At 44.4% G+C, this 23964-nt stretch overlaps 1 protein-coding gene across 4 annotated transcripts; it reads left to right on the forward strand.

Moving 5' to 3' along the window:
* The first annotated feature begins 164 nt into the window (after positions 1-164).
* On the forward strand, positions 165-23964 carry LOC135255155 (TBC1 domain family member 2B-like). Of its 4 annotated transcripts, none has more exons than XM_064335955.1 (14): positions 165-356; positions 438-560; positions 4531-4681; positions 6429-6585; positions 7476-7630; positions 8202-8419; positions 9310-9750; positions 11846-11956; positions 12241-12434; positions 13898-14389; positions 14952-15069; positions 17702-17887; positions 20503-20624; positions 21073-23964. In XM_064335955.1, exons 1-14 carry the CDS (start codon positions 222-224, stop codon positions 21266-21268), a joined length of 2799 nt encoding a protein of 932 aa, XP_064192025.1. In that variant the 5' UTR covers positions 165-221; the 3' UTR covers positions 21269-23964. The 4 variants fall into 4 exon arrangements, with proteins under 4 accessions (XP_064192025.1, XP_064192023.1, XP_064192026.1 ...); XM_064335956.1 differs by having other exon boundaries at positions 225-360; XM_064335953.1 differs by having other exon boundaries at positions 166-560.

Raw genomic sequence — 23964 nt, forward strand, 5'->3', positions numbered from 1 at the left:
AGATACCAAGGCTCAAACTGGTTGAGAGACAAGTAAAAACAAAGTCAAGATGACAGCCCGGCGCCGAATGAAAAATAGAAATGCTTGCTTAATTAGTTGTGCGTTTGGTGCACTACAACTCCTATAATTCCTTGCAATACCACGTGTTCGTCGGTCATGTGGTTTGAAGGGAAAATTGACGCTGCCGTGCAGCTGGAGTAGAAAATAAGTTTTAAAGAAACATGCACGGAGGGGATGAGAGTGAAGCAAATTCCCATCGGAACTCCGCGATTCCGGCTATAAAGTCGTTAGAGGCGGCCGACATTGAGGGTACAAAGGAGGAGGCATCGAAACTATGCGGTTATCTGAATAAGATTGTGGGTAAGGGCCCACTAAGAGGTTTCAAATCCCGATGGTTTGTGTACGATCCCAGAACATGCTATTTGTATTACTTCAAGACTCCTCAAGACGCTCTTCCTCTGGGACACATTGAAATAGCCGATGCCAGTTTTTGCTACGATGTGGAAGGGGAGGAGGGACAGTTCGAGATCCACACTTCAGGGAAGGAATTTTTGCTCAAGGTAACGTTTGTAGTCTACACATATCGAGCGACCCATATTCACTTTACTTTGTGCATTTCACGGCTTTGTCAAAAAACCATGGAACGTGACTGTCAGTGTAAGTGCTGGTTCTCGTGATATAGTTAATGGAGTCATTGTAAATACGCGTTTTAGTGTAGCTATTATATGAAGCTACAGTTTTGACTAACAGCAGCACGTCGACTGCTGACATCTGTATTTGAGAGCGAAATGGTCCAGGTTTAAGAGCAGCGCACACGCTCACATGCGTTTGCGTCGAGTGGCGTGGTGGGCACGGTGTTGGTAGTATTATTGCAACTGCGCACGGTATGGCGCTGTGCTGCTTTATTAAAGCGTGCGGCTGAGAAGTTAGAATCGGACTGTCGTCCAAGTGGTTCTTCAGGTATAATTTTAATCCTTTGAATAGTTATCATTTTGCCTTTACCGGGTAGTGCTTGCTTTTCAATGCATGAATGGGATTTTGTTTTAATACAGTGCTTTAGGGCAGGACGAGGTCTACAGGTTTGCACTCGGATTTTAACCTAATGTTATATAGGTAGAAAACTAATATTTTAAAACATTAGAACATTTTAAAATTCGTCTTCCGTGTCGGAAAAAGTATATCCTGCTGCTACGCGGAAACATATGCTGGTTTACATGTACTCAAAATGATAATAGAATTGTTGCGCTCAGTCAATAAAGGTTGCCGCAGGTGCGCATAGCCAAAGCCAATAATGAGAAAAATAAAAATGTGCCTGTAGAGCGCGCTTACTCTTTTCCATATCAAATATCATAAATGAAACTTCTTAACGTGTCAAACCTGTTTTACAGTATTGAGAGCCCCCTTGACATTATGCGCTATTAATATAGAGTGTAGGATACCAATAATAAAATGGGTTGTAAAATCTGCCATAATGGGCAGAACGGTCCTCTATGTTCAACGCTGAATATGGCAAGTATTTTTTGCTTCTGTACAGACTGCAAACCTGTTTTAAAATTACTTTAAGCATTCGACCAAACATGACCCGCAGGGCTCAATGGTTCTTTTATCTATAGTGATATACTGAAGTGGATAATTCTGTGATTTAAGCATCTTTTATGTTTTCTTATTGTTGACTAGGACTGCACATCAAATGGATGTTTTTATTGTGTTACTGTACATCAGTACATCAGGGAGCGTTGTTGGGCTGAATGGCCCGCTCTCGTTATATTATGTTATCAGTTCATTCAAGTTGCAACTGGTACAGTTTTCAACACTGGCAGCCAGTGTGAGACAGATTGGCACCATGTTTGACGTTTGTTGGTTGTGAATCCAAGTCAGAATACATTTGTATTGACAGCCCCTCTTAAATTAAGATTGAAGAGTACATACGTCAAGTTGAAGAGTGCCATTGATTCTGTTATTGTTGACTAAAACTATGCATTTCTTGGATGTTTGTCTTTATGCTGTGGACTTCAGATACGGGAGTAAACGTGAGCAGAAGTTGATATCACCCCCAACAGCCTGAATAAGAGTACGGTTTGCTTACTCGGATAGAAGATTCACTCTGTTGTTAGCTCTCTGAGCGAATATCTGTTATTCCGTGGATTAGGAAACCACAACAGGCTAACCACAACAACCGCAGCAGTTATTGAAAATGCACTGTACTGCACCCCACACCAGAAGCACAGAGGCTGGTGTCCCAGGTACAGACACAGGAAAAAAGCAAATAGGCATGCTGTACATGGACTCCAGCTACGGGTACATGTCATTTCAGCCATTGGTCAGCAAACATAGCACAAAGCTGTGTTTCCTTGTCACTGACTCGAGTGTGAAGAATCGCCAGTCAGTCACCCGAGGTGGCAGGGAAGATGTCAGGGAGTCTGAACAAAAACAATTCCCACATCAGTCTTCTTTTAACACCACAAAAACTGATTTAATAAATATCAATTATTCCTGTATGTGCATTGACTAGCACTGCTGCTGCTACTTTATTTAGGAAGAAGCTAAATTTGGTCAGGTAAGAATGTTCGGTATACATGTTGAATATTGCTTTAGTAAGAAATGCCCTGTTGGCAGTAAAAGGAGTCCACCTGGCTGATACAGGGATATGCTGGGACCTTCACCACCAACCAATGATTGGCACGAGCATGAACGGCTCATTTCAGGTCCTGCCACAGCCTCTACTGGGTTCAAGTCAGGACTTTGAATTGGCCAACTTTTATGGTTCTCCGAGTGGCTAGGCCTGAATGTGGGTGACAACACATCCTGTTAGTTTCAGACACATGCAGGTGTTCAGGAAACTGCTGCATGTGGAGGAACTGAATGCAGTTCTCTGGCTAAAAGGAAGACCGTTATTCTACACTGAGCTAAGAATAGCGAAGCATTACAAAGAGAATGACAGAGAATTTGCCATGCAGACAGCTTAGAAAATAATTTAGTGACAAATTAAAAAAAAGAGCTTAAGTATAGTATAATCTATTACATTTTTATATAGGACTTTACATGGATGCTTTACGGTGAAAGGAGAGGGGAGAACGGCCTGAATTGAAAGAGTAAAGAGTAGCACCCACCTCTCGGGTATTTTTTTGTGGAATGCTCACTACATGTCAGCTGAGTTGGAGCAGGAGGGGTTAATTAGCCAGTCTTACAGGAGGATTAACCCTTAGAGACCAGGATGAGTTATCCAATCACATGGATAAACCCTGACAGCGAGGGATTAACGGTCAGTCACTCTGGACGATAGACCCTTACAGCATGGATTTCACAGGGCTGCAGTGTCTGTTGGTTTTCACTCAGTTCCCACAATTAAATGCTTAATTTAAGCCGTTGATTGGCTACAGCAACCTGGAGGAAATTTCTAGTGAAACAGGACGTAACCCAGCCAAGGGCTGTGCCACAGAACCTCGTTGCAGACAGGGAAGATGGTAATCAACAGTGTCAAATGCAGTGGGGAGGTCAGTGGGAATCAGACCTGAGGAAAGTGGAGCCGCTCGTGCAGTCGGTGGCCTGACTGACCGAGAGGAGTGCAGTTTATGTGGGGGGTGGCCAGCTGTGACTGGTGGGGATGGGGACTCCTCCTTTAGAGGGAGTGATGGAAACCCAGTCTCATTCCAAGATAAACCCCGAGAGAAAGGGATGAATCAATCACGTGGCCGATCTAGACCAACCAGGGGAATTTGATTGCTGTTTCTTTTGCTCAGTCAGAGAGGTTGAGTGGATGGAAAGCCCCAGCAAGGTGGATTTTACGTCTGGGAGAACTACAGGATCATACAGAGGAAGCAGTGTTCTGGTTTGAATGGGAATCCAAGGGATTTTTTCCCCAACATTTCAAGTCAGCTATTTTACTCATTAACGAGTAATATATTTTGGAATAACTTTACTTACTAATGCCTAGGTGGTCAAGAAAATGTTCTCATGAAAATGTCACAAGAAGTAAATTTTGTGACTAATTATTTTATACTGTATGACTGTGTTACTTTATGTACATTATATTAATAAAATAGGTATGACATTTGTTTGAGAAGTTATGTTGGCAGTTTGAATAACTTAATGGATTGTTCACACTTTCTCATTTTCTTACACAACTGAAAAATAGGCCTTTTATTGGCATTTGAGTTAGCTCTCAAAGTCATTGTTTTGGTTAATAACTGCATGCTGCTTGAATGTTTGTGCAGATGTTCTTGCATTAAGATTGTCTAGTCTCAACACGTCGAGTAAGTTTTCTGACAGGTTACAGTCTGACTGCCACTTGCAGATATCAGTCTCCATTGACTTGTATTGTAATGTGTGTCTTGGCATTTCCTCCACTATCTTTGGCTCAGTGGACCTTTGCATTGTAACGTGTATCTTGGCATTTCCTCCACTATCCTTGGCTCAGTGGACCTTTGCATTGTAACGTGTGTCTTGTCATTTCCTCCGTTGTCTCTGACTCAGCAGACCTGTTTGCCTCCGGCGCTATGATGTGTCTCTTCCTCTGTCCTCTGTCTGCAGGCGCAGAATGCGCAGGTGATGCGTTACTGGCTGCAGCAGCTGCAGCAGATGCGCTGGGAGTTCTGCACGGCACGTGGCTCCGTCAGGCGGGACAGCTGGAGCTGCCCGACTCCGCCCCACCTCCACAGCGGCCTGGTGGCTCGCGACGCAGGTACACCTGCACCGTCGACCCCGCGGGCACAGACGAGCACACACACACACACACACACACGCTCGCGCACATACACGGACACACACAAACAGAAACATGCTGCTTTTAGAACTGCTCACCAGATATTATCCCAGAAAAGTCAGTATGCGGTTTCTTGGTTCCAACAAACAATAGTTTTGTTGGTAGGTGAGCATTAAAAAAAAAAAATAAATATAAATCGATTGTAATTAGAACGTCAGAATAACGTTGTAATTCTTTTAATTTAATGTTATTTATTTATTTATTTTTCTGCTGGTGAATAATTCAGAGGCAGAGGTATCCTATAATTCAAACAGCTACCACACTAAGATCTTTTTGGTAAATGTAGAACCTGTGGCCATATGGCAGTGGATGGGTGTCCAGTGGGCTGTGACTGTCCGCTATAGAGCTGGAGCTGTAGCTGCTCTGAGAGAGGAGAGCATGTGTCCATGCGGCAGGTGTATTAATTACAGCTGCGCTGCTGCTGCGGACAGCGTCTTTATGGCCGTGATGTAGCATTCCCTACTGAGATCGTAAAACACTAGAGAATCACATTAGCATGCTTTATGCCATCTATAATCTTTAGGCTTACTGGTCCGTTGGCATTGGTTTTACACTTTTTAAAAAAATATATTGCTGTGATTTAAATTTTTCATGTTTTTTTTCATAGTAAAGTATGTTAACATAAAAAATAAAACCGTGTCTATAAACATAGATTCCGTCTTGGTCTGTTCATTGTACGGATGTATGTATTCAGCCAGCAGCTACATGAGCTGAGCCTTTTCTGGCATATAAATCGGAAGAGTTCTTATAAGCAGCTTGTACCCGATGTTGCAGTTGGGCTGAGTAAGATTCCATAAGTTGGACTGTGCAGTTATGAATGTGTTTGTTGTGTTGATCCTGACGTGATGTCCTCACAGATGTGTATTGTGAGAGTCTCCTCTATGACGGTCTTGCCAATAAAGGGCTTTTATGTGTGCTCGTGCTGAACAAGTCGCTTTTCCTAAAGTTATTATATTGAAACTGCATTATTTGTAGAATAAAAACAGAAATGTATAATAAAATAAATTAAATAAAACGCAAACCACAGAAACTTACAAGTGGTTGTGTGATAAGGGGATAAGGGACTTCGGTGTGCAGTGATTAAACCGAGTTGAGAAGGCTTCAAGGATGAAAGGAAATGGTAAACTATGCCAATCGGGAAGTACTGGAGAGTAAATATTAACTCAAGCTGGTGGACTGGTGAATAACACCTGGTTCTTAGAAGGTCATGCTTTGGAATTAATATTAATCTAGCTAGTCTGGTTTGAGATCCTGCATGTAACGCAATTTTCAGTAAGATGAGAGGCTTTGAGGGCTTCACCAGCTGCAGAATCTGTAGCGCAAACTTGCTCTTCACGCGCATAGCATTACGCATGCTTCACGACGTGCTCTCTCACACACGCACAATGCAAGCAAATGTGTATTGGTGCTTAACCAGCCTGGTCACATACATTTCTTTTGGATTCAAATACTTTTCTATTCCTTACTGATCTTGTCTGGTTTATTGTAACCAATGAAATACTCTCAAAAAGTGCAAACCCCGCCTTCTGGTCATATTGTCAGGCTCAGTTACTCCAGGCAAGATCAATAGAGCACAGAAAAGTATTTGAATCCAAAACAAATGCGTGTTTGGGTATTTGACCCAGGTCTGCTGTGAACACATCTTTACCGTGCTTCTCTGTCCCAGAGACGTTTGCCCCGGACAAGCGCACTGAGACCGTGGAGAAGGTGCGCAGCGACTTCGCCATGGAGACCAGCGCGGAAGGCCAGGTGGGGGCGCACACCGCCCGCAGCCCCACCGCCAACATCAACCGCTCCTTCCGACAGTGGGGCACCGAGCTGAGGTGAGGCCGTCTGAAAGACCCCGCTGACCCCGCCCTGTTCCGCCCTGCTGCACCACGCCCTACCCTTTTCATCCAGCTCCAGCATGTAAAACCAGACAGAAATGGTCCACATGCTGTCCCAGTGCAAGTCTGTGTTGGGGAACACTGTGCAGGCCTGTTTCATGCTGGTTTTAATGCAGAAGTTATTATGCTGTATTTTCTCATTATTATGGAGCCTTACACTTCCTCTACCCTGAGGCCTTAATGTTGTCATGATGCACATGACGCAGTGACCAGTTTCGGTTGGCTTATGAGCCCTGGTTTCTCTTCCATGTTCCATCTGATCATTTATTACAAAATTGGATCATTTACTATGCAAACTGAATGCTTGTGACTGACTCGGTGTCCTAGGCGGTAAAATTCTGGGTACCTCCCGTACGTAGGCAACTGCCTTGATTTATTGTAATCATCTGTTTTGTTATGCATTTTAAAACCTCAACAAAATGTCAGAAAAATCAGCACCATAATCTGATCAGCTGCACATGTGCTGATCTTACTATTGAACTAGCCTATGGTCAGTCCACTTGTTTGAATCCCTATTGTGTTTGAATGCCAAATCATTTCTGTACGTATATGGAATAAAATAATACAGAAGTGATAATAATAATAATGCAAGCAGGAGGAGTTACAGCTTCGTTATGTTGTTATGAAACCTGGTTTATAGAGCGGAGCACTGTGGGAATTCACCTGGGTAATGATCCTCTTTTCTTGTCTGCATTGGTGGATCCCATACCTGCTAAACTAGTCACGCTTGTATTTCACCTGTTGACGTAGAATCTCATGCATGCAACGCTTTTTGAAAAGGCCCATTCCGGGAGTTTGCATGTCTTCCTTCTCCTCCGTGCCGACAGGAACTCCATGTCGCATTTCCGCCCGTACCGCGGGGGCGAGTCGAAGCGCAGCGTCTCCCTGCGGGGCCGCTCGGGCGAATGGGAGATGGCGGACCCCCCGGAACACGGGGCACCGCTGGACACCCCCAGGAAAACCCCCACAGAAACCCGCAGGAGTGAGGCCTTTCTTTCTTTCTTTCTTTCTTTTCTTCACCGGGGGCGGGGGGTAGAACGGTAGTCCTCCAGGACTGAAGATTAGTCACCCTGCAGGCACCGTGCGAGTTGCCCTGTTGCCTGGTGTGCTAGTTGCCCTGAAAACACTGGAGCCCGCAATGGCTATGGTTTATTGGGGCCTGTATTTTTGTTTTTGCAGTTTTATTTATATTTTTTAAGCGTAATTATTTTTTTGTATCAATTTTAAAACGAAAAATGTAACTCTTTTTGCATTATATTGCTTGGTTATTACCATATTTATGATATTTGTTCAGCTATATTACACCTACATTTAAGATTCTCTCGAACAGCTTACAGTTCTATAGATTTACAGGTAAAGTCTCTGTCTGCTGGAATATTAGTTTGCTTCTTCGTTAATTTGGGCAAGCCATCTTATAAATATGTAGTTACTGGTTGAAAAAACACGTACATCTGTTGCCCGGTTAATAAGTACTCTGGGCTTTCCTAATGTTTGTTTCTTGGTTAATAATCACGGGAGCTTTCCTAATTTGACAACCTTCCTCTGTGCCCCAGACTCCGCCAGCTCGGCATTCACCTTTGACCTCAGCCGCGGCTCCCTGCGGTCCAGGCGGCCCTCCCCGCGGGGCGCAGCGGCGTCGGGGAGGCCGGGCCGCAGCGCGGACGCAGCGGCACTGGAGTGCAACGGCAGCAAGGCGTCCAACGTAGAGCTCCGCCTCCAGAGCCAGGAGGAGGAGCTTACGCTGCTCCATGAAGAGATGGCCAATTACCAGGTAGCATTCATTCTCTCTTTCTCCCTCTGTTTCTCTCTCTTTTCTCTCTGTCTCTCCCCCCCGCCTTCCTACCTCCCTCTCTCGCTCTCTTGCTCTCTTGCTCTCTCGCTCTCTCACTTTCTCACTCTCTCTTTCTTTCTGTCTCCCTCTCTCTCTCTCTCTCCCTCTCTCTGTCTCTCCCTCTATCTCCCCCCACTTCACAAGACACCTTTCCATGTATGGGCAATTTTGTGCTCCACTTATCTCCTATCCTACACAAAGGACCATTCTAAGAACAAAGATCGAAGCGATAGCTCATCATTTCAATTCAGTGTGCACACTTGCCATTGGCCATGGCGGGTTTCCCCTTGCCATCTGTGACAAATTTTTCTTTTAAAAAAATTCCTTGTGGGTGTCCTAGCTGTGTTTAAATGTTAATAAGTGATGGGAGGTAGATTCCCACTGTCTACAAAAAGCACATCTTTGTTTGTATTAGTCTTGATGATTGATTTCTCTTTAAGTCCTGACTATTTGTACAGTGATGGGTGCTTTCTGGGTGAATTCTGCACATGGAGAAGTGGTGATGTTCATTCCTGATAATAAACAGCAGCATTTAGGTCAAACAATTATTTCAAATATGTTAACTTGTATATATCAATAGAGATTCTGTGGATTACATCACTTTCACCAATATGCAGAACAAGTTCCCTCTTTCATAACATGACGTTGTGGTTAAAAATATTTTTTGTCAAAAAGAAAAGAATTTTCTTCAAAAATTTAGTTGGCATTGTGCAGTTTTTGAGGAACAGACTCTATGACTAACTGTAATCTTCTTAATGGTCTGCAATGTTCAGCTGCAGGGAAGTGAGAGTACAGAGTGTGTTGGTGATGTCATCCTGCCCGTCTCCTAGGATCTGGTGAAGGTCCTACAGCACAGCCTTAAGGACCTTCAAAGGGGGAGGAGCCCTGTGGGGGCCACGCCCAGTGGTCTCCAAGACACGCCCAAAGACATGCCCAGAGGGCACCCAGACATGCCCGCAGGAACCCTGGACATGCCCGCTGAGCCCCGGGACGCGCCCGAGACCTTGGGGGCGGGGGATGAGCAGGTGCGGGCCCTCAGGGGCCACTTGGAGAAGCTGTCGGCGGAGAAGGCGGGGCTGCAGGGCGAGGTGGACGCTCTGAGGACCAGGGTGGGGGAGATCGGCGAGCAGCTGGCCATGCTCATGGAGACCATCCAGGCCAAGGACCGGATCATAATGGAGCTCTCCCAGCAGGGCGGCGCCGTGCTCGCGGCTGACTGCAGCTCCCCCACCTCCACGGCCCAGGAGCTCCAGGAGCTGGACAAACTTAGGGTAGGAGACGCACAAACCCAAGCTAAACCCATGCTACATGTGCTAAACATACGCTACACCTGTGTTAAACTCATGTTACACATGTGCTGAACACGTGCTACACCTGTGCTTAAATACATGCTACACCTGTGCTAAATACATGCTACACCTGTGCTAAATACATGCTACACCTGTGCTAAACGCATGCTACACCTGTGCTAAACGCATGCTACACCTGTGCTAAACGCATGCTACACCTGTGCTAAATACATGCTACACCTGTGCTAAACGCATGCTACACCTGTGCTAAACGCATGCTACACCTGTGCTAAATACATGCTACACCTGTGCTAAACGCATGCTACACCTGTGCTAAATACATGCTACACCTGTGCTAAATACATGCTACACCTGTGCTAAATACATGCTACACCTGTGCTAAACGCATGCTACACCTGTGCTAAACGCATGCTACACCTGTGCTAAATACATGCTACACCTGTGCTAAACGCATGCTACACCTGTGCTAAATACATGCTACACCTGTGCTAAACGCATGCTACACCTGTGCTAAATACATGCTACACCTGTGCTAAATGCATGCTACACCTGTGCTAAATACATGCTACACCTGTGCTAAACGCATGCTACACCTGTGCTAAACGCATGCTACACCTGTGCTAAATACATGCTACACCTGTGCTAAACGCATGCTACACCTGTGCTAAATACATGCTACACATGTGTTAAACTTATGCTACACCTGTGCTAAACTCACGCTTCAGCTGTGCTAAAAACACGCTATGCCTGTGCAAGATCCACACTACACATGCGCTAAACCAACATTAAGCCTCTTGTAAACACTCTTGTAAACTAAATCTATGCTAAATTAATTTTTAAATTACTCCAAAGTGTGGACTAAACTGATACCTAGCGCATGCTAAACCCATGCTAAACCTCCAATAAACACATGCTAGCCATACAATAAAGCCTTCCTTAACCTATGTGAATCTTACATTAAACACACCCTGAACTTAGGATAAATCCACGGTAAACCCATGCTTGCTAAACCTATGCTATGCCCAACCTACACTCATTATGCATAAGACGCAGGAAGGTGATGTGATGTAATTGACAAGACAATACAGACTTATCATGTAACGAAACAGTGTAGTTATGTGCATGGGAAACAGTACCTAGAATAAAGTGGAGAAGCTTATTTGACCAGTTTATCACAGCTGTTGTGGAGACCTTTGATGGAAATGGTGCTATTAGTTGTTTTAAAGCTGAGCCCCACACACACACACACAGAATCAATCCAGTGTTCTTATTTATTGGTTTCTACGCATGTGCTGTGGTATTTAAGGCCATAGCATTATAAGACGAACCTTTACGTTGCAGTATCATATTACTCTGAATTTTTGGTAAGTGCTTTTCAGAGCCATTATCAGTCAGCCACGCACTAAGTACGTTTAAAGCTGCTTGTGGAATCTCATCGTTAAATACTGCATCTGGGGCTCTTTCATATGGAGAGTATTTAAATTTGCCAGTTTAAGCTGGTCTTCACAGTCACTCATGATAACCGAGTGACTTTATGGGAGAGGAGCAACAAGAGCAGAAATAATCTACTGTAGATATAAAACAGCTAGAGTTGCAGTTAACAGGTATTAACGATGAAGACAATACAATGAAAGCATAGAAGCCTATAGTGCGTAGCAATTATCCTTAACTGCAGCAGACTACTATACACTACAATAAATGCAGAGCCATAAAAGTATCTGTAAATGCTGCATTGAACTGCCTTAAATCATGTTGTGCCAAATAATGTTCCCTAGGAGTGACATTAACTTGCGTGATAATACTGTCACCATGAAGCAATAATGCTAATTGAATGAATGGAGTGATTGGACTTTTGGGTTCTGGGCAAAAATATATACAAAAATGCCCCCCATCTGTACAGCTTTTTGTTAGTGTGTTTTTTAGTGTGTGGGTTTGGTTTGTATGAGCATTAATTGTAGTTTTTGAAATTTTTTGGCAGTGTCACTTTTTAGCGTGTCCTTTTGCTCTCTTTTCTGTCTTTGTCCGCTGATGTTTGGCTTTGTTTGTGCGACTGTAGGATAGTCTTCAGGGGTATAAATCGCAAAATAAGTTCTTGAACAAAGAGATCCTGGAGCTGTCCGTACTGCGCCGCAACGCAGAGAGCAGGGAGAAGGCCCTGGAGGTCAAGGTAACTTTCAAACAACTGCACGTGTGTGTGTGTGGGCATGTGTGCGTGTGTGTGTGCGTGCGTGTGTGCGTGCGTGTGTGCGTGCGTGTGTGCGTGCGTGTGTGCGTGTGTGCGTGTGTGTGTGAGTGTGTGTGCACGTGTGTGCGTGCGTGTGTGCATGCGAGGGTGTGCGTATGTCTGTGCGTGAACGCGCTGCTAACCATGTCGCCCGTGCAACACTCCCCGGTGCTGTCTGCGTATCTTGTGTAACGGTAACCCTATGCTGACTGTGTCTCCTGTTGCAGTATAAATCTCTGGAGGCTAAGCTGTGCCAGGTGGAGAGTAAGTACCTGGTGCTGCTGCAGGAGGTGAAGAACCCTGTGTGCTCTTCATCAGAGCAGAGTCCTGCACGCGAGGTCATCTGCAGACTGCTGGAGGATGCCCTGCAGGTGGACAGCAGTGAGGAGGAGAACCCCATCTTTAAACCCCACCCTGTCAGGTACTGAACCTCCCCCCCTCCTGCTAAATCCCTCCTGGTCAGGTTCTGCAGCCCCTCCCCCTTCTGCTAAATCCCTCCTGGTCAGGTACTGCAGCCCTGCCCCCTCCTGCTAAACCCCTCATTGTCAGGTACTGCAGCTCCACCCCCTTCTGCTCAATCCCTCCTAGTTGGGTACTGCAGCCCTGCCCCCTCCTGCTAAACCCCTCCTAGTTGGGTACTGCAGCCCTGCTCCCTCCTGCTAAACCCCTCATTGTCAGGTACTGCAGCTCCACCCCCTTCTGCTCAATCCCTCCTAGTTGGGTACTGCAGCCCTGTCCCCTCCTGCTAAACCCCACCCCTTTAGGTATTATAGCCACACCCATCCCTCTTGACCCTGCTAAACCCCATCCTGTCGGGTACTATAGCCCTGCCCTGTTGCTAAGCTGCACCCAGTCACGTACTGTAGCTCCACCTTGCCACTAAACCACAACATGGTATTGACACCCCCATCACAAATGGTCGCATCGTGGTCACGCAGTCCTCACATTACCTCAGAAGGTAAACACAACGTGTGCCAAAGACTCTTTGCTGCTCCAGTTTCACTACCGGGCTCTTACAGCTTCAGCTTTACTTACACTCTGCGTTTCTCTTCATTTACTCAGATTCTGCTACTTCAGCTGTACTCGCGGTCTATCTAGCCAGTCTCAGCCTCTTGCCATGGGTCCTGTTCTGCACTGGATTCTGTGACTGCATTACTCTTCTTCAGCTGCTTTTACCTGAAGGACCTGTATCCATTTTGCATCCTCTGAAGTTTAAGCAGCTCAGCTGGCTTACCTAATGAAATACAGCAGGACTACAGAGTTATGGACTGACTGGTCTACCAAACGGGATGTGAAACTGGAGCATACGCATTTAATATATAATTGTGGAATGAACCTCTCTGTTTGGAAGTATCATGTGGTAAGGCACTCTATTACCTGAAACATGGAGATATATACACAATAACCAGTTTAGTGCTTCGCTGAGCTGGATTGGTCTCGGCTGCACCGGCTGGTGGAGGGAGCATACACACCTGGGTTGCGTTAACTAATCAGCCCAAGTGCTTAAAGGTGTGTTCCTCTCCGCAGTTTGGGGCAGAGACTGGGAGTTCACGCAGAGAGAGCGGTTCTTTATTTAGTTTTTGTTCTTGTGTGTTTGTCTCAACACGAAAAGGAAGTAAACCACCGCTGAAAAGCTGGAGGAGCTGGTCAGCTAAAAAACTGGCCCCCTGAAACACCTTAGTCTACTTATCAAAGTCTGGATTGAAGACCGTGTTTAGTTAATTAGTTGAATCAGGTGTCCTAGAGCACCCACACTGGCCCTTTCTGAATAAGATAGGGGACCCCTGGTTCACTGCATCGATGTTGTAAATGCAGATGTGTGTAACTGGTGTAGCCTCTTTAATTCCTTTTGGTTATTCACTGATCTCCCTCCTCCCCCCGCAGCGAGTATGACGTGTACGGCTTTAAGACTGTTCCTGAGGACGATGAGGAAGAGAGGCTGGCGGCGAAGGCCCGAGCGCTGGACCTGCATTCCCTGTCCCTCACGGAGCAAGAGGTGTCCGTGGGGGTGCGGTGGGAGAACTATCTGGCAGGGACGGTCACCCGGGAGATGACGCGGTCGCCGGAGCTCAAGGTCCTGATGCGCAGCGGCGTGCCCCATGAACACCGGTCCAATGTGTGGCGCTGGTGCGTGACCTTCCACTCCAGAAAGTTCCGGGAGAGCGCCCCACCGGGCTACTACGAGGGCCTGCTGGCCAAGGCCCGGGAGAAGCAGAACCCCGCTTCCAAGCAGATAGAGCTGGACCTGTTGCGCACTCTGCCCAACAACAAGCACTACTCCTGCCCCTCCTCCGAGGGCGTCCAGAAGCTCCGGAATGTTCTGCTCGCCTTCTCCTGGAGGAACCATGACATTGGCTACTGCCAGGGCCTGAACAGGTAAACATACTGTCAGGGTCAGTACAGGTAGCTGTACTGCCGGGCCCCATACAGGTAGCCATGCTCTCCGAGTTGATACAGGTTACCATACTGTTTGGGTCAATCCAGGTAACCATGCTGTCAGGGCCTATGCAGCTAACCATGCTGTCAAGGTAGATATAGGTAACCCCTCTGCCAGGGCTTCTATAAGTATAGCCAAGCTCAAGTGGCCCTTCAGAAATACTTTCTCAATGTTGAATACTGTACTACAATGTTGGGTCTATTTCGTTGACCAGAAGTTACACTGGGGGATTCAGCTGACCATGTCTCATCAAGGGTGGGCTGGGTTTCACAGGTTACTGGCTTTCATCAGAAACATTTTCATTGATCTTAGTGGACATGTAGGTGGTACAACAGTAACTCAACCACAATTAATTTAATAATAATAATAATAATAATAATAATAATAATAATAATGATAATTAGAAAGGATTTATTAAAGAAGAAAGAAGACTTGGTGAAGTGCTCTGATTGACTGAGAGCAGTGGCTCCATAGTGTGGCTGATGTCTGTCCCTCTCTAAGGTTGGCAGCCATTGCCCTTCTCTACCTAGAGGAGGAAAATGCCTTCTGGTGCCTGGTTACCATCGTAGAGGTGTTCATGCCACGGGACTACTACACCAAGACGCTGCTGGGATCACAGGTAAGGGCAAGGAAGAAAGGGCAACAGGGACAGTGACCGCTTCCAAACAATCAGGCTGAACCAAGGGTTGCTATCTTTTTAAACTAATCGCCAGCTCATGTGCTCATGCTGTAGCTCGCTTGAAATGTGAACTAGTCAGTGATGGGAGCTTTAGCTGTAGCTGAAGTTTCCTGTGGACAGCACAATCATTGAAAGACCACCGACTATGCAGCCTAAACTTCCCCATCACCTTCACTCATGTTCGTGTTTAACCTGCTGGTGATATATGCAGGTTTACACAGAGCAGCTCAGATACGTGTATTATTTTTACACTGCTAGAGACAAATCTCTCTGAGCCTCTCTCACTTCTGTGGTGGTTTGTAAGCAGAATTTAAAAAATGATTTTGGAAAAACACCATCTCTCTAGTTTAAAAATAACATGAAAGCCAGAGTTTATGAGGTGTCACCACAGATTCTATAGACCCACCAGATATTCAGCCCTTTATTATTAACATTGAAAATTCTAGCTCCCCACCACTGACTAAGCAACATTCCACTCTGATGCCTCCTATGAATGTTCACGAAGGGATGTAACCATATTTAACACAAAAGAATGGTCAACATATATATATATATATATATATGGAGCTCACAGTGTGTTTGTGTGTGCATTTTATTAAAGTATATTTTTATATAGTTTGAATTTCACCATGTAGAAATTGCAGCACTTCTTATTCATTAGTCAGGTGTGTTCAGTTTCTTCCTTAGTGCAGGTATAAAAGGGCTTTCAGTATCTAATCTTGATTCTAGGCTTTTGTTTGCCTTTGGAGTCTGTTATTGGGGTTTGTCAACATGAGGACCAGAGTTGTGTGAATGAAAGTCAAGGAAGCGATTATGAGGCTGAGAAATAAGAAAAAAACAGTCTGGGACATAGGCCATACCTTAGGCTAACCAAAATCAATTGTTTGGGACATCAAGAAGAAAGAGAGCACTGGTGAGCACAGTAATCATAAAGGGCCAGGTAGGCCAAGGAAGACCTCAATAGTTGATGCTCTCACTATAATGAAGAAACACCCCTGAACACCGGTCCGTAGATCAGAAACACTCTTCAGGATGCAGGCTTGGATGTCCATGACTACTGTCCACAGAAGACTTCACAAACAGAACTACACTGCAAGATACAAACCACTAGCTAGTCATAAAAACAGGATGGCCTGGTTACAGTTTGCTAAGAAGTATCTAAAAGAGCCTGCAGAGTTCTGGATAAAGACAACTTGCGGACAGTTGAGATCAAGATTCACTTGTACCTGAGTGATGGCACGAGCAAAGTGTGGAGGCCAAACAGAACTGCCCAAGATCCAAAGCACCCCCTTTCATCTGTGAAACATGGTGGGGGTGTTATGGTTTGGGCATGTATGGCTGCCACAGGTACTGGCTCGCTTATCTTCTGTGATGATGTGACTTCTGATAGCAGCAGCGGGATGAATTCTGAATCACATGGAAACATCTTATCTGGTCACGTTCAAGAAAATGCCTCCATACTCATTGGACGGCGCTTTATCTGCAGCAAGAAATCTACTCCCAAACATACTGCTAAAGCATCAAAGGAGTTTGAGCATCAAAGCCAAAAACTGGAAACTGGATTCTTGACTGGCCAAGTCAGTCACTTGATCTGAATCCAGATGAACATCTGTTGAAGAGGAAACCTAAGGCAACAAGCCCCTGAAACAAGCGGGAGCTGAAGATGGCTGCAATACACGCATGGCAGAGCGTCACCAGAGAAGATATCCAGTACCTAATGATGTGTATGGGTTACCGACTTCAAGCAGTCATTGCATGCAAAGGATAGACAACAAAGTACTAAACATGACTATCATAACTGTGGCAGGGCTCGGTTTGCGGGAAGAATTCAGGGCAATTAGAGGACCACGCCTACTGGTTAAGTAGGCACACACCTGGATTGTGTCACGAATCAGTCCAGGATTTAAAAGTGTGCTTCTTTCTGCAGTAGGCATCTGAGACCGGAGATCCCCCACAACGATGAGAGAGAGCACATACCACGGAAAAGGCTAAAAAGCGACCGTATAATTTCATTTATTTTGTCTTTTTGTTTTAGTTTGTTGTCTTTGTCCAGCTCTTCTGTCCCTACTAGGATAGTCACGGCGTGTGACAATAACATTAATATGTCCCAAAATATTGACACCCTGAAATGGGAGGGTGTGTATGAAAAGTTACATAATTTCTACGGTGTGAAACCAATGTATGAAACACCCTTAAATAAAAGCTGAGAATGTTCTCTTTAACCTCATGTGAATTATTTCATTACAAATCTAAGATTGTGGAGTACAGAGCCAAATCAAGAAACTGTATCTTTGTCCCAGACATTATGGAGCTCACTGTATGTATAATATGTATATATTTTTTCTTCCCCCCCCAAAAAAACTTTGAAAATACCAGGTGTACATTGCATGGGAGAAATGAGAATTCACACCAAATATTGTACTTAAATGTCTCTGGTTTGTTAATTTATTGTACTGTAGCACAACATCTACATTAACATTACAATGGATTTATCTGAACTTCAGATAAACAAATTAAAAGTGAAGTGACATGGTTAATGAATTCTGGATTCTCCCCCCTGCTGTCTCTGCAGGTGGATCAGCGGGTGCTGAAAGACCTGATGAGCGAGAAACTGCCACGCCTTCACGCACATTTTGAGCTGCACCAGGTGGACTTCTCCCTCATCACCTTCAACTGGTTCCTGGTGGTTTTTGTGGACAGCGTGGTCAGTGACATCCTCTTCAAGATCTGGGATGCCTTTCTCTACGAGGGGCCCAAGGTAGACATCAAATATGTAAAGTTTTCAGAAACATTTAAGGCCCCATTTTGGCAATCAAGTCGCAATTGTCGAATGCTAGCAGTAATGCAGCGCGCTGCCAGAATAAGGTGTGTGCAACTCAATTTTGGTACTGGGCCGATAAGAATAAATTAACTGTGGGTGTGATGGGGGTGTGATTTTATTGCATCCAATCGGATCGCTCCCTTTCCCTTTGAAAACAGTGCATTAGCACCACAGCCAACAGCTAATTTCTTCATGGCTGAAGAGCAAGTATGTTATGAGGAGCTCCGTATCATTAAAGGTCAAAACCAGGCTCAATTTCCTATACAGGAACAAACGTTAACCCTGGTCTGCGTTGGTTTAATTGCAAATGCATTATTCAACACCAAACTTGCACAGCGCAAAATGTTTCTATTGACACATTCCTGTTGCACTGCCCAACCCATGTTGAAGAAAGTGGGCAAATGGAAAGTCCAGGGGTCAGAATGTAAAAGTCCTGCCATGTGTTTCTTCCACCCAGGAATTCAGCCAGCTGATATGACCCATTAGTTGTTCTTTCTGGCTGAGAATTGTTCTAATTAGCAAATCCAGGTGAACAAAAATACTGGGGAGAACTTTCACTTTCTGAACCTGGATTTTTTTCTGCATCTGAAAACGGGTTTGTTGCACACCTGAAAACTAGAGCACGTGAAAGCAGTCTGTTTGCACGAGACAAAACTTGCAATTCCACTTGTGCCCGGGCATGTTTGTTCTTGCGTTGTCGCCAAAATAGGGCCCCAAATGTTTTAAGCTGTGCTGTATACTCTGGATTTTGAAGATAATGCATTGTTGCAAATATATACATTGCATGGCCAAAAGTATGTGAACACCTGGATAGCGCACCCATGGGCATTAATATGGAGTTGGTCCCCCCTTTGCTGCTCTGACAGCCTCCACTCTTCTGAGAAGGCATTCCACTCGATTTTGGAACATGGCTGCGCGGATTCACTTACATTCAGCCACAAGAGCATGAGTGAGGTCAGGCACAAAGGTGTTGGATGGGGTTGTGGTCAGGGCTCTGTGCAGGCCAGTCAAGTTCTTCCACACTAAACTCAAACCATTTCTTTATGCATTTCGCTTTCTGAATGGGAGCATTGTCATGCTGGAACAGGAAAGGGCTGTCCCCAAACTGTTGCCACAAAGTTCTCTAGAATGTCATTGTATGCTGTTAGGTGTCCCTTCACTGGAAATAAGGAGCCTAGCCCAAACCATAAAAACAGCCTCAGACCATTATTTTTCCTCCACCAAACTTTACGGTTGGCACTATGCATTTGGACAGGTAGTGTTCTCCTGGCATTCACCACACCCAGATTCGTCTGTCAGACTGGCAGATAGTGAAGCATGATCCATCACTCTAGAGAACGCCCAGCACTGGTCCAATGTCCAATGGCAGTGTGCTTTACACCACTTCAGCTGAAGCTTGGCATTGCGCATGGTGATCATAGGATTGTGTGCAGCTGCTCAGCCGTGGACACCCATTTCAAGCTCTTGACGAACTGTCACTGCACTGAGGTTGCTTCCAGAGGTCTGCAACTCTGCAGTGAGTGCTGCAATTGAGGACAGATTTTTATGCGCTATGTGCTTCAACACTTGGCCGTCCTGTTCTGTAAGCTTGTATGGCCTGTCGCTTTGTGGCTGAGAGGTTGCTGCTCCTATACGTTTACGCTTCACAATAACAGCGCTTAAGTTGACCGGGGTAGCTCTGTCAGGGCAGACATATGACAAATTGACTTGTTGGAATGGTGCCACATTGAAAGTCACTGAGCTCTTTGGTATGACCCATTCTACTGCCAGTGTTTGTCTATGGAGATTGCGTGGCTGTGTGCTTGATTTTATGCACCTGTTAGTGATAGGTGTGGCTGAAGTAGCTGAACCCACCAATGAGAAGGGGTGTCCAAATACTTTTGACCACGTAGTGTACCTGTAATAAATATTTGTTTGTTAATATTGTCTTTAATGTTGTTTCATTAAATAAGTCAGGTTTATTTTAAAGAAAATGAACAGGGTCAGTTGCTCGGTAATTATACTTTGTTTGTCACTGCTCATGTGATATGGACTATGCATCATGCCCTGTTGGCTCCGTGAGTCAGTCTGTATAAGAACGTCAACTTATTAAATAGAAGAAATAATAATAGCCCTTCACTCTGTACAATGGGCCATTATTTTTGTGTGTCACCCAGAGATGTTTTCATGTCTGGCTATTAAGGATATCTGTCAGATGAGAAAATTATTTTAAGGCCCGGTAGGTGCAAGAGAAACTACTTGTAAATACTGAAAAGTGAAGAGTATATTCATACATACGCATATATAATCCCCGATTTCATTCATTTATTTGTTTAAGTGTGTGTGTGTGTGTGTGTGTGTGTACGTGTGTGTGTGTGTTTGTGTGTGTACACAGTGAATTTGCATTACATATTTTGGATCAACTGGTCCTTGAGGCTGTGGCAGGCCATCTTGTCCATTATAATACTAATAATAGTAATAATTATTATTAGCAGCTGTAATAGTAGTAGATAGTCATACACATATAAAATACATTGCAGTCATTGTATTTGAATGCTTTTTGTCCTCCCCAGGTAATATTCCGCTTAGCCCTCGCCCTTTTCAAGTACAGCGAAGAGGATTTCCTCAAACTTGACGACTCTACCAGCATTTTCAAATACCTCCGTTGCTTCTCCCACAACATCCTTGATTCCAGGTACAAATGCATTTGGTTTCCTTCTTTATGTTTGACGGTAGCGTAGATATTGTATGTTCATGTATATTAATGTGAGTCGGTGATATGTCGCAGCTGTTTAAATGTATATGCACAGATGACTGTGCAGGTGTTTCATCTTCTCTGATTTTCTAAACAGTCTGTTTTCAGATAATCTGAAATGCTTTGTTTTTAGCACTCTCCGCATTCCCAACAAAGCTTAATATTGAAATATGAAGAGTAACTTTGAGCTGGCATTATGATTTCCCTGTAACACACTGACTCAGTGTGGTATTTTGGTCTCAAACGTTACATGCTTATCAGTATTATCAATAATCCCATCAATTTAAAGTGTGGCATCCGCACTTCAGACAAGAGCCAACCTGAAAGAGAAAGCTATGTGGTAACCGCATTTAGTACACTTAACCCTGCACGTTGTCTCCCCCTACAGGAAGCTGATGGCCCTGGCATTCCAGGGCTTGAACCCTTTCCCTCTGAGACTGATCCGGAATCGCCGGGCCTTCCACCTGGAGAGAGTCCGTTTGGAGCTCACTGAGCTGGAAGCCATTCGCCAGACCTTCCTGAGAGAGAGGGAGACCACGCCCCACGACAGGGCTCTCCTCAGCGACGACGACGAGGATAACTAGCCAATGGCTAATTAATTCTCACGGACACGTGACTGGCAATCAAAAGTTCAGATTACTTGTTCCGGCATTCCTTCCATTCTAGAATTGTGGGCCAATTGCCATGCAGCAGTTTCCTGATTGGCTGGGCGTAGTCTGCTGTGAGCGTACTTATATGAGCTGGAACCAGGCCCACTTCTGGGCATTTAGACTTCTGTCAATTACAAGAACCAACAGACTTTCCATGTTTACAGGCCTTCTTGCCAGTATGTCAGCATGCCCACCTGTGCTTCTGGTTTTGTCTGTCTGTTTAATCTTTTCTAGTGGGGGTCGTGGGGGGTGGGGTGTTGTTCCCTGGGTGTACTGGGGTGAGCGGTTTATATGACCAAACCTAACTATGCTGCTGAATGTAAATTATGATCGCGGCTGCAGGCTCTTCAAAAGATCATGACCAGTGTTTCATTGTCATTCCTAGAATTATAATCATGGGCCATTAGTCAACATGAGACTTTCAGACAAGAATCATGAAGTGTTTGAGCAAATATAAATGATTCATACACTTGGGTACAGTAGTGATAAAAAAGCAGGGATTGTTATACCAAGGTTTTCAGGTTTGGTTGGTGGGAGGGGTGGAGGGCGGAATGGTGTGGGGGCTAGGCACTTGCTGTTGAGCAAGGTATTTAGTCTGACCTGTTCCTGTAAGTCCAGGTATTGGTAAACTGGGATATTGTGCACTACAGATGCTAAGCAGTACTAGACAACAGCTATACACATGTGCATTGAATAGATGCAGAAATTCGGGTCTGTGGCACAATTCACAGTACAAGCCTTACAAATGGAGTACAGCTTGGGCTAACAGTTCTTCTGTGCAGTAATTACACACATACGGAGATGTGTTTGCATCTAGCCTCCTCCTAGCCCCTTCCCGAACTTCACGAGCACTTCTTTAAGTCGTCCATGTCGTCTTCTGGCACTTGGAGCACTTTAATTTTCATGGATCTGCAGTTTACGGCACTCGCTCCTGATCCTCCAGACAGACAGGAAATGTCTCTGAATCATTCCACGCAGCTGGATTCCAGTCGGTAACACCGGATGAGCAGGGAACGTGAAGAGCCACAAAGAAAGGAAAAAAACCTGGAATCTGAACTCAAATGTAAAGACTGGGCTGGATGCCAAATAACTGAGCACAAGACATTTAACTCTAAATGGGTGTCGTGGAAATGATTCTGACATTGCAAATCCGACTTTAAAACACAGATTTTTGCTTTGTTTTTCTGTTTATATTTTGATGTCTCTGTCTCTGGCAGGTGGCTATGTTTTTGAGAAATGTATTTTTGCACGTTTCTGCAAACCCGTCCTCTCATTTTACTGTCCAAATGTCCTGTGGCCTGCCTTTCAGTCTGTATATATTCAGCAGCTTGCACTCAGCATGTCCAGAATGTCAGAAATGTATACACGTCTCTACATTCTTTGACCTATGACCTATGACCTGTGACCTGTGTCATGTACTTTGAGTTACAGGCTCTGCCTTTATTTCTGGGAACATTCTCCCATTTCACCTGCAGGGAGTTTGTGTATGTGCTGCTGCAACTGTACAAGACACGGTACAGAGACTTTTTTTCTTGCTGTTTTACCTTTGCTGGCCTCAAGGGGGTGTGTTTTTTTTTTTTAATCCCTTTTTTACGGATATTCCGGAAAAAAAGAAAAACTCAGAATTTACACAGAAATTAAACAGGATGGTCGTGCATGCTAATTGATTTGCATTTCTGTAGACAATTTCAACATCATTATTATATCGTTGGGCATTTTTATGCCTCTGAGCATGGCTGTATTAAATTCAGGGCTCAAGTGGAACTAAGAATAGGACTGAAGAGTGAGAGGACGCTCCTGAAAGGAGGGTAAGATTTTTAAAAAATCCTGCCCTGTCTTCTAGCCTCTGTATTTACATTTTATTTACTTAAATATTTTTCTTGGATCTTTTCTGATATTTTTTTACATTAAGAAATTCCTCAAAAATTCCAAATGCGTGTCTATTTAATTGGCTTATACAATATTTTATGCTTTTATGTAATCAGCATGAGTCTTCATCATATAAATGTATATAGAACAGTAACCAATGTATTATGTGGTAATTTGCAATGGCTATCACCATGACGATGCTGGATTAGCGTAGTGTCTATATCTCAGTCTGGGAACCTTGCGGTTCAGATGTAAAAAAAAAAAAAAAAAAAGGAACATATTTAACAGTCTTTAGTAAAATTGTAGGTTTTCATTTCTTTTGGGGTCACGTCTCCTTGACCTGGTATTGTTTTGGTCTATTCCCTTCTAAGATTTAGAAAAGCTGATTATATGAATGGGAATTCCACTCCAGGCAGCAGGGCTACTAAATTACTCAAATGAATTAAGGTCAGGCACACACACTCATAATTCCTCTTCTCTCCTGCTGTATTTTTTCTGTTACATATTGACCTACCATCAACAAGCTGTATGTTTTTTTTAGTTATTATAAATGATGTTACCAAAGCCATTAAATCAGTTCTTTTCTTTATTGCTACATTTTATTGATATTTGTATGTACGTGTGTGTCTCTGGCTGTGTATACATATGTGTGTTTGTGTGAAAGATTCAAGCATGCCATATCACAATTCTTCAGTACAATGACATTTATGTACCTTTGGAATATACAATAAAACACAACAAAATGTTTGGGACAAAGATCA

Source organism: Anguilla rostrata, chromosome 5 (genome assembly GCF_018555375.3).
Source record: "Anguilla rostrata isolate EN2019 chromosome 5, ASM1855537v3, whole genome shotgun sequence".
NCBI classification, from domain to species: Eukaryota; Metazoa; Chordata; class Actinopteri; order Anguilliformes; family Anguillidae; genus Anguilla; species Anguilla rostrata.

What these genes read in the sequence shown, in the direction of transcription:
- LOC135255155 (XM_064335953.1), top strand. Translation starts at nt 222, where the DNA reads ATGCACGGAGGGGATGAGAGTGAAGCAAATTCCCATCGGAACTCCGCG. An exon ending in TACTGCCAGGGCCTGAACAG is followed by an intron (nt 14,390 to 14,951) that starts GTAAACATACTG and finishes TCCCTCTCTAAG; the next exon opens with GTTGGCAGCCATTGCCCTTC. An exon ending in TTCTCTACGAGGGGCCCAAG is followed by an intron (nt 17,888 to 20,502) that starts GTAGACATCAAA and finishes TGTCCTCCCCAG; the next exon opens with GTAATATTCCGCTTAGCCCT.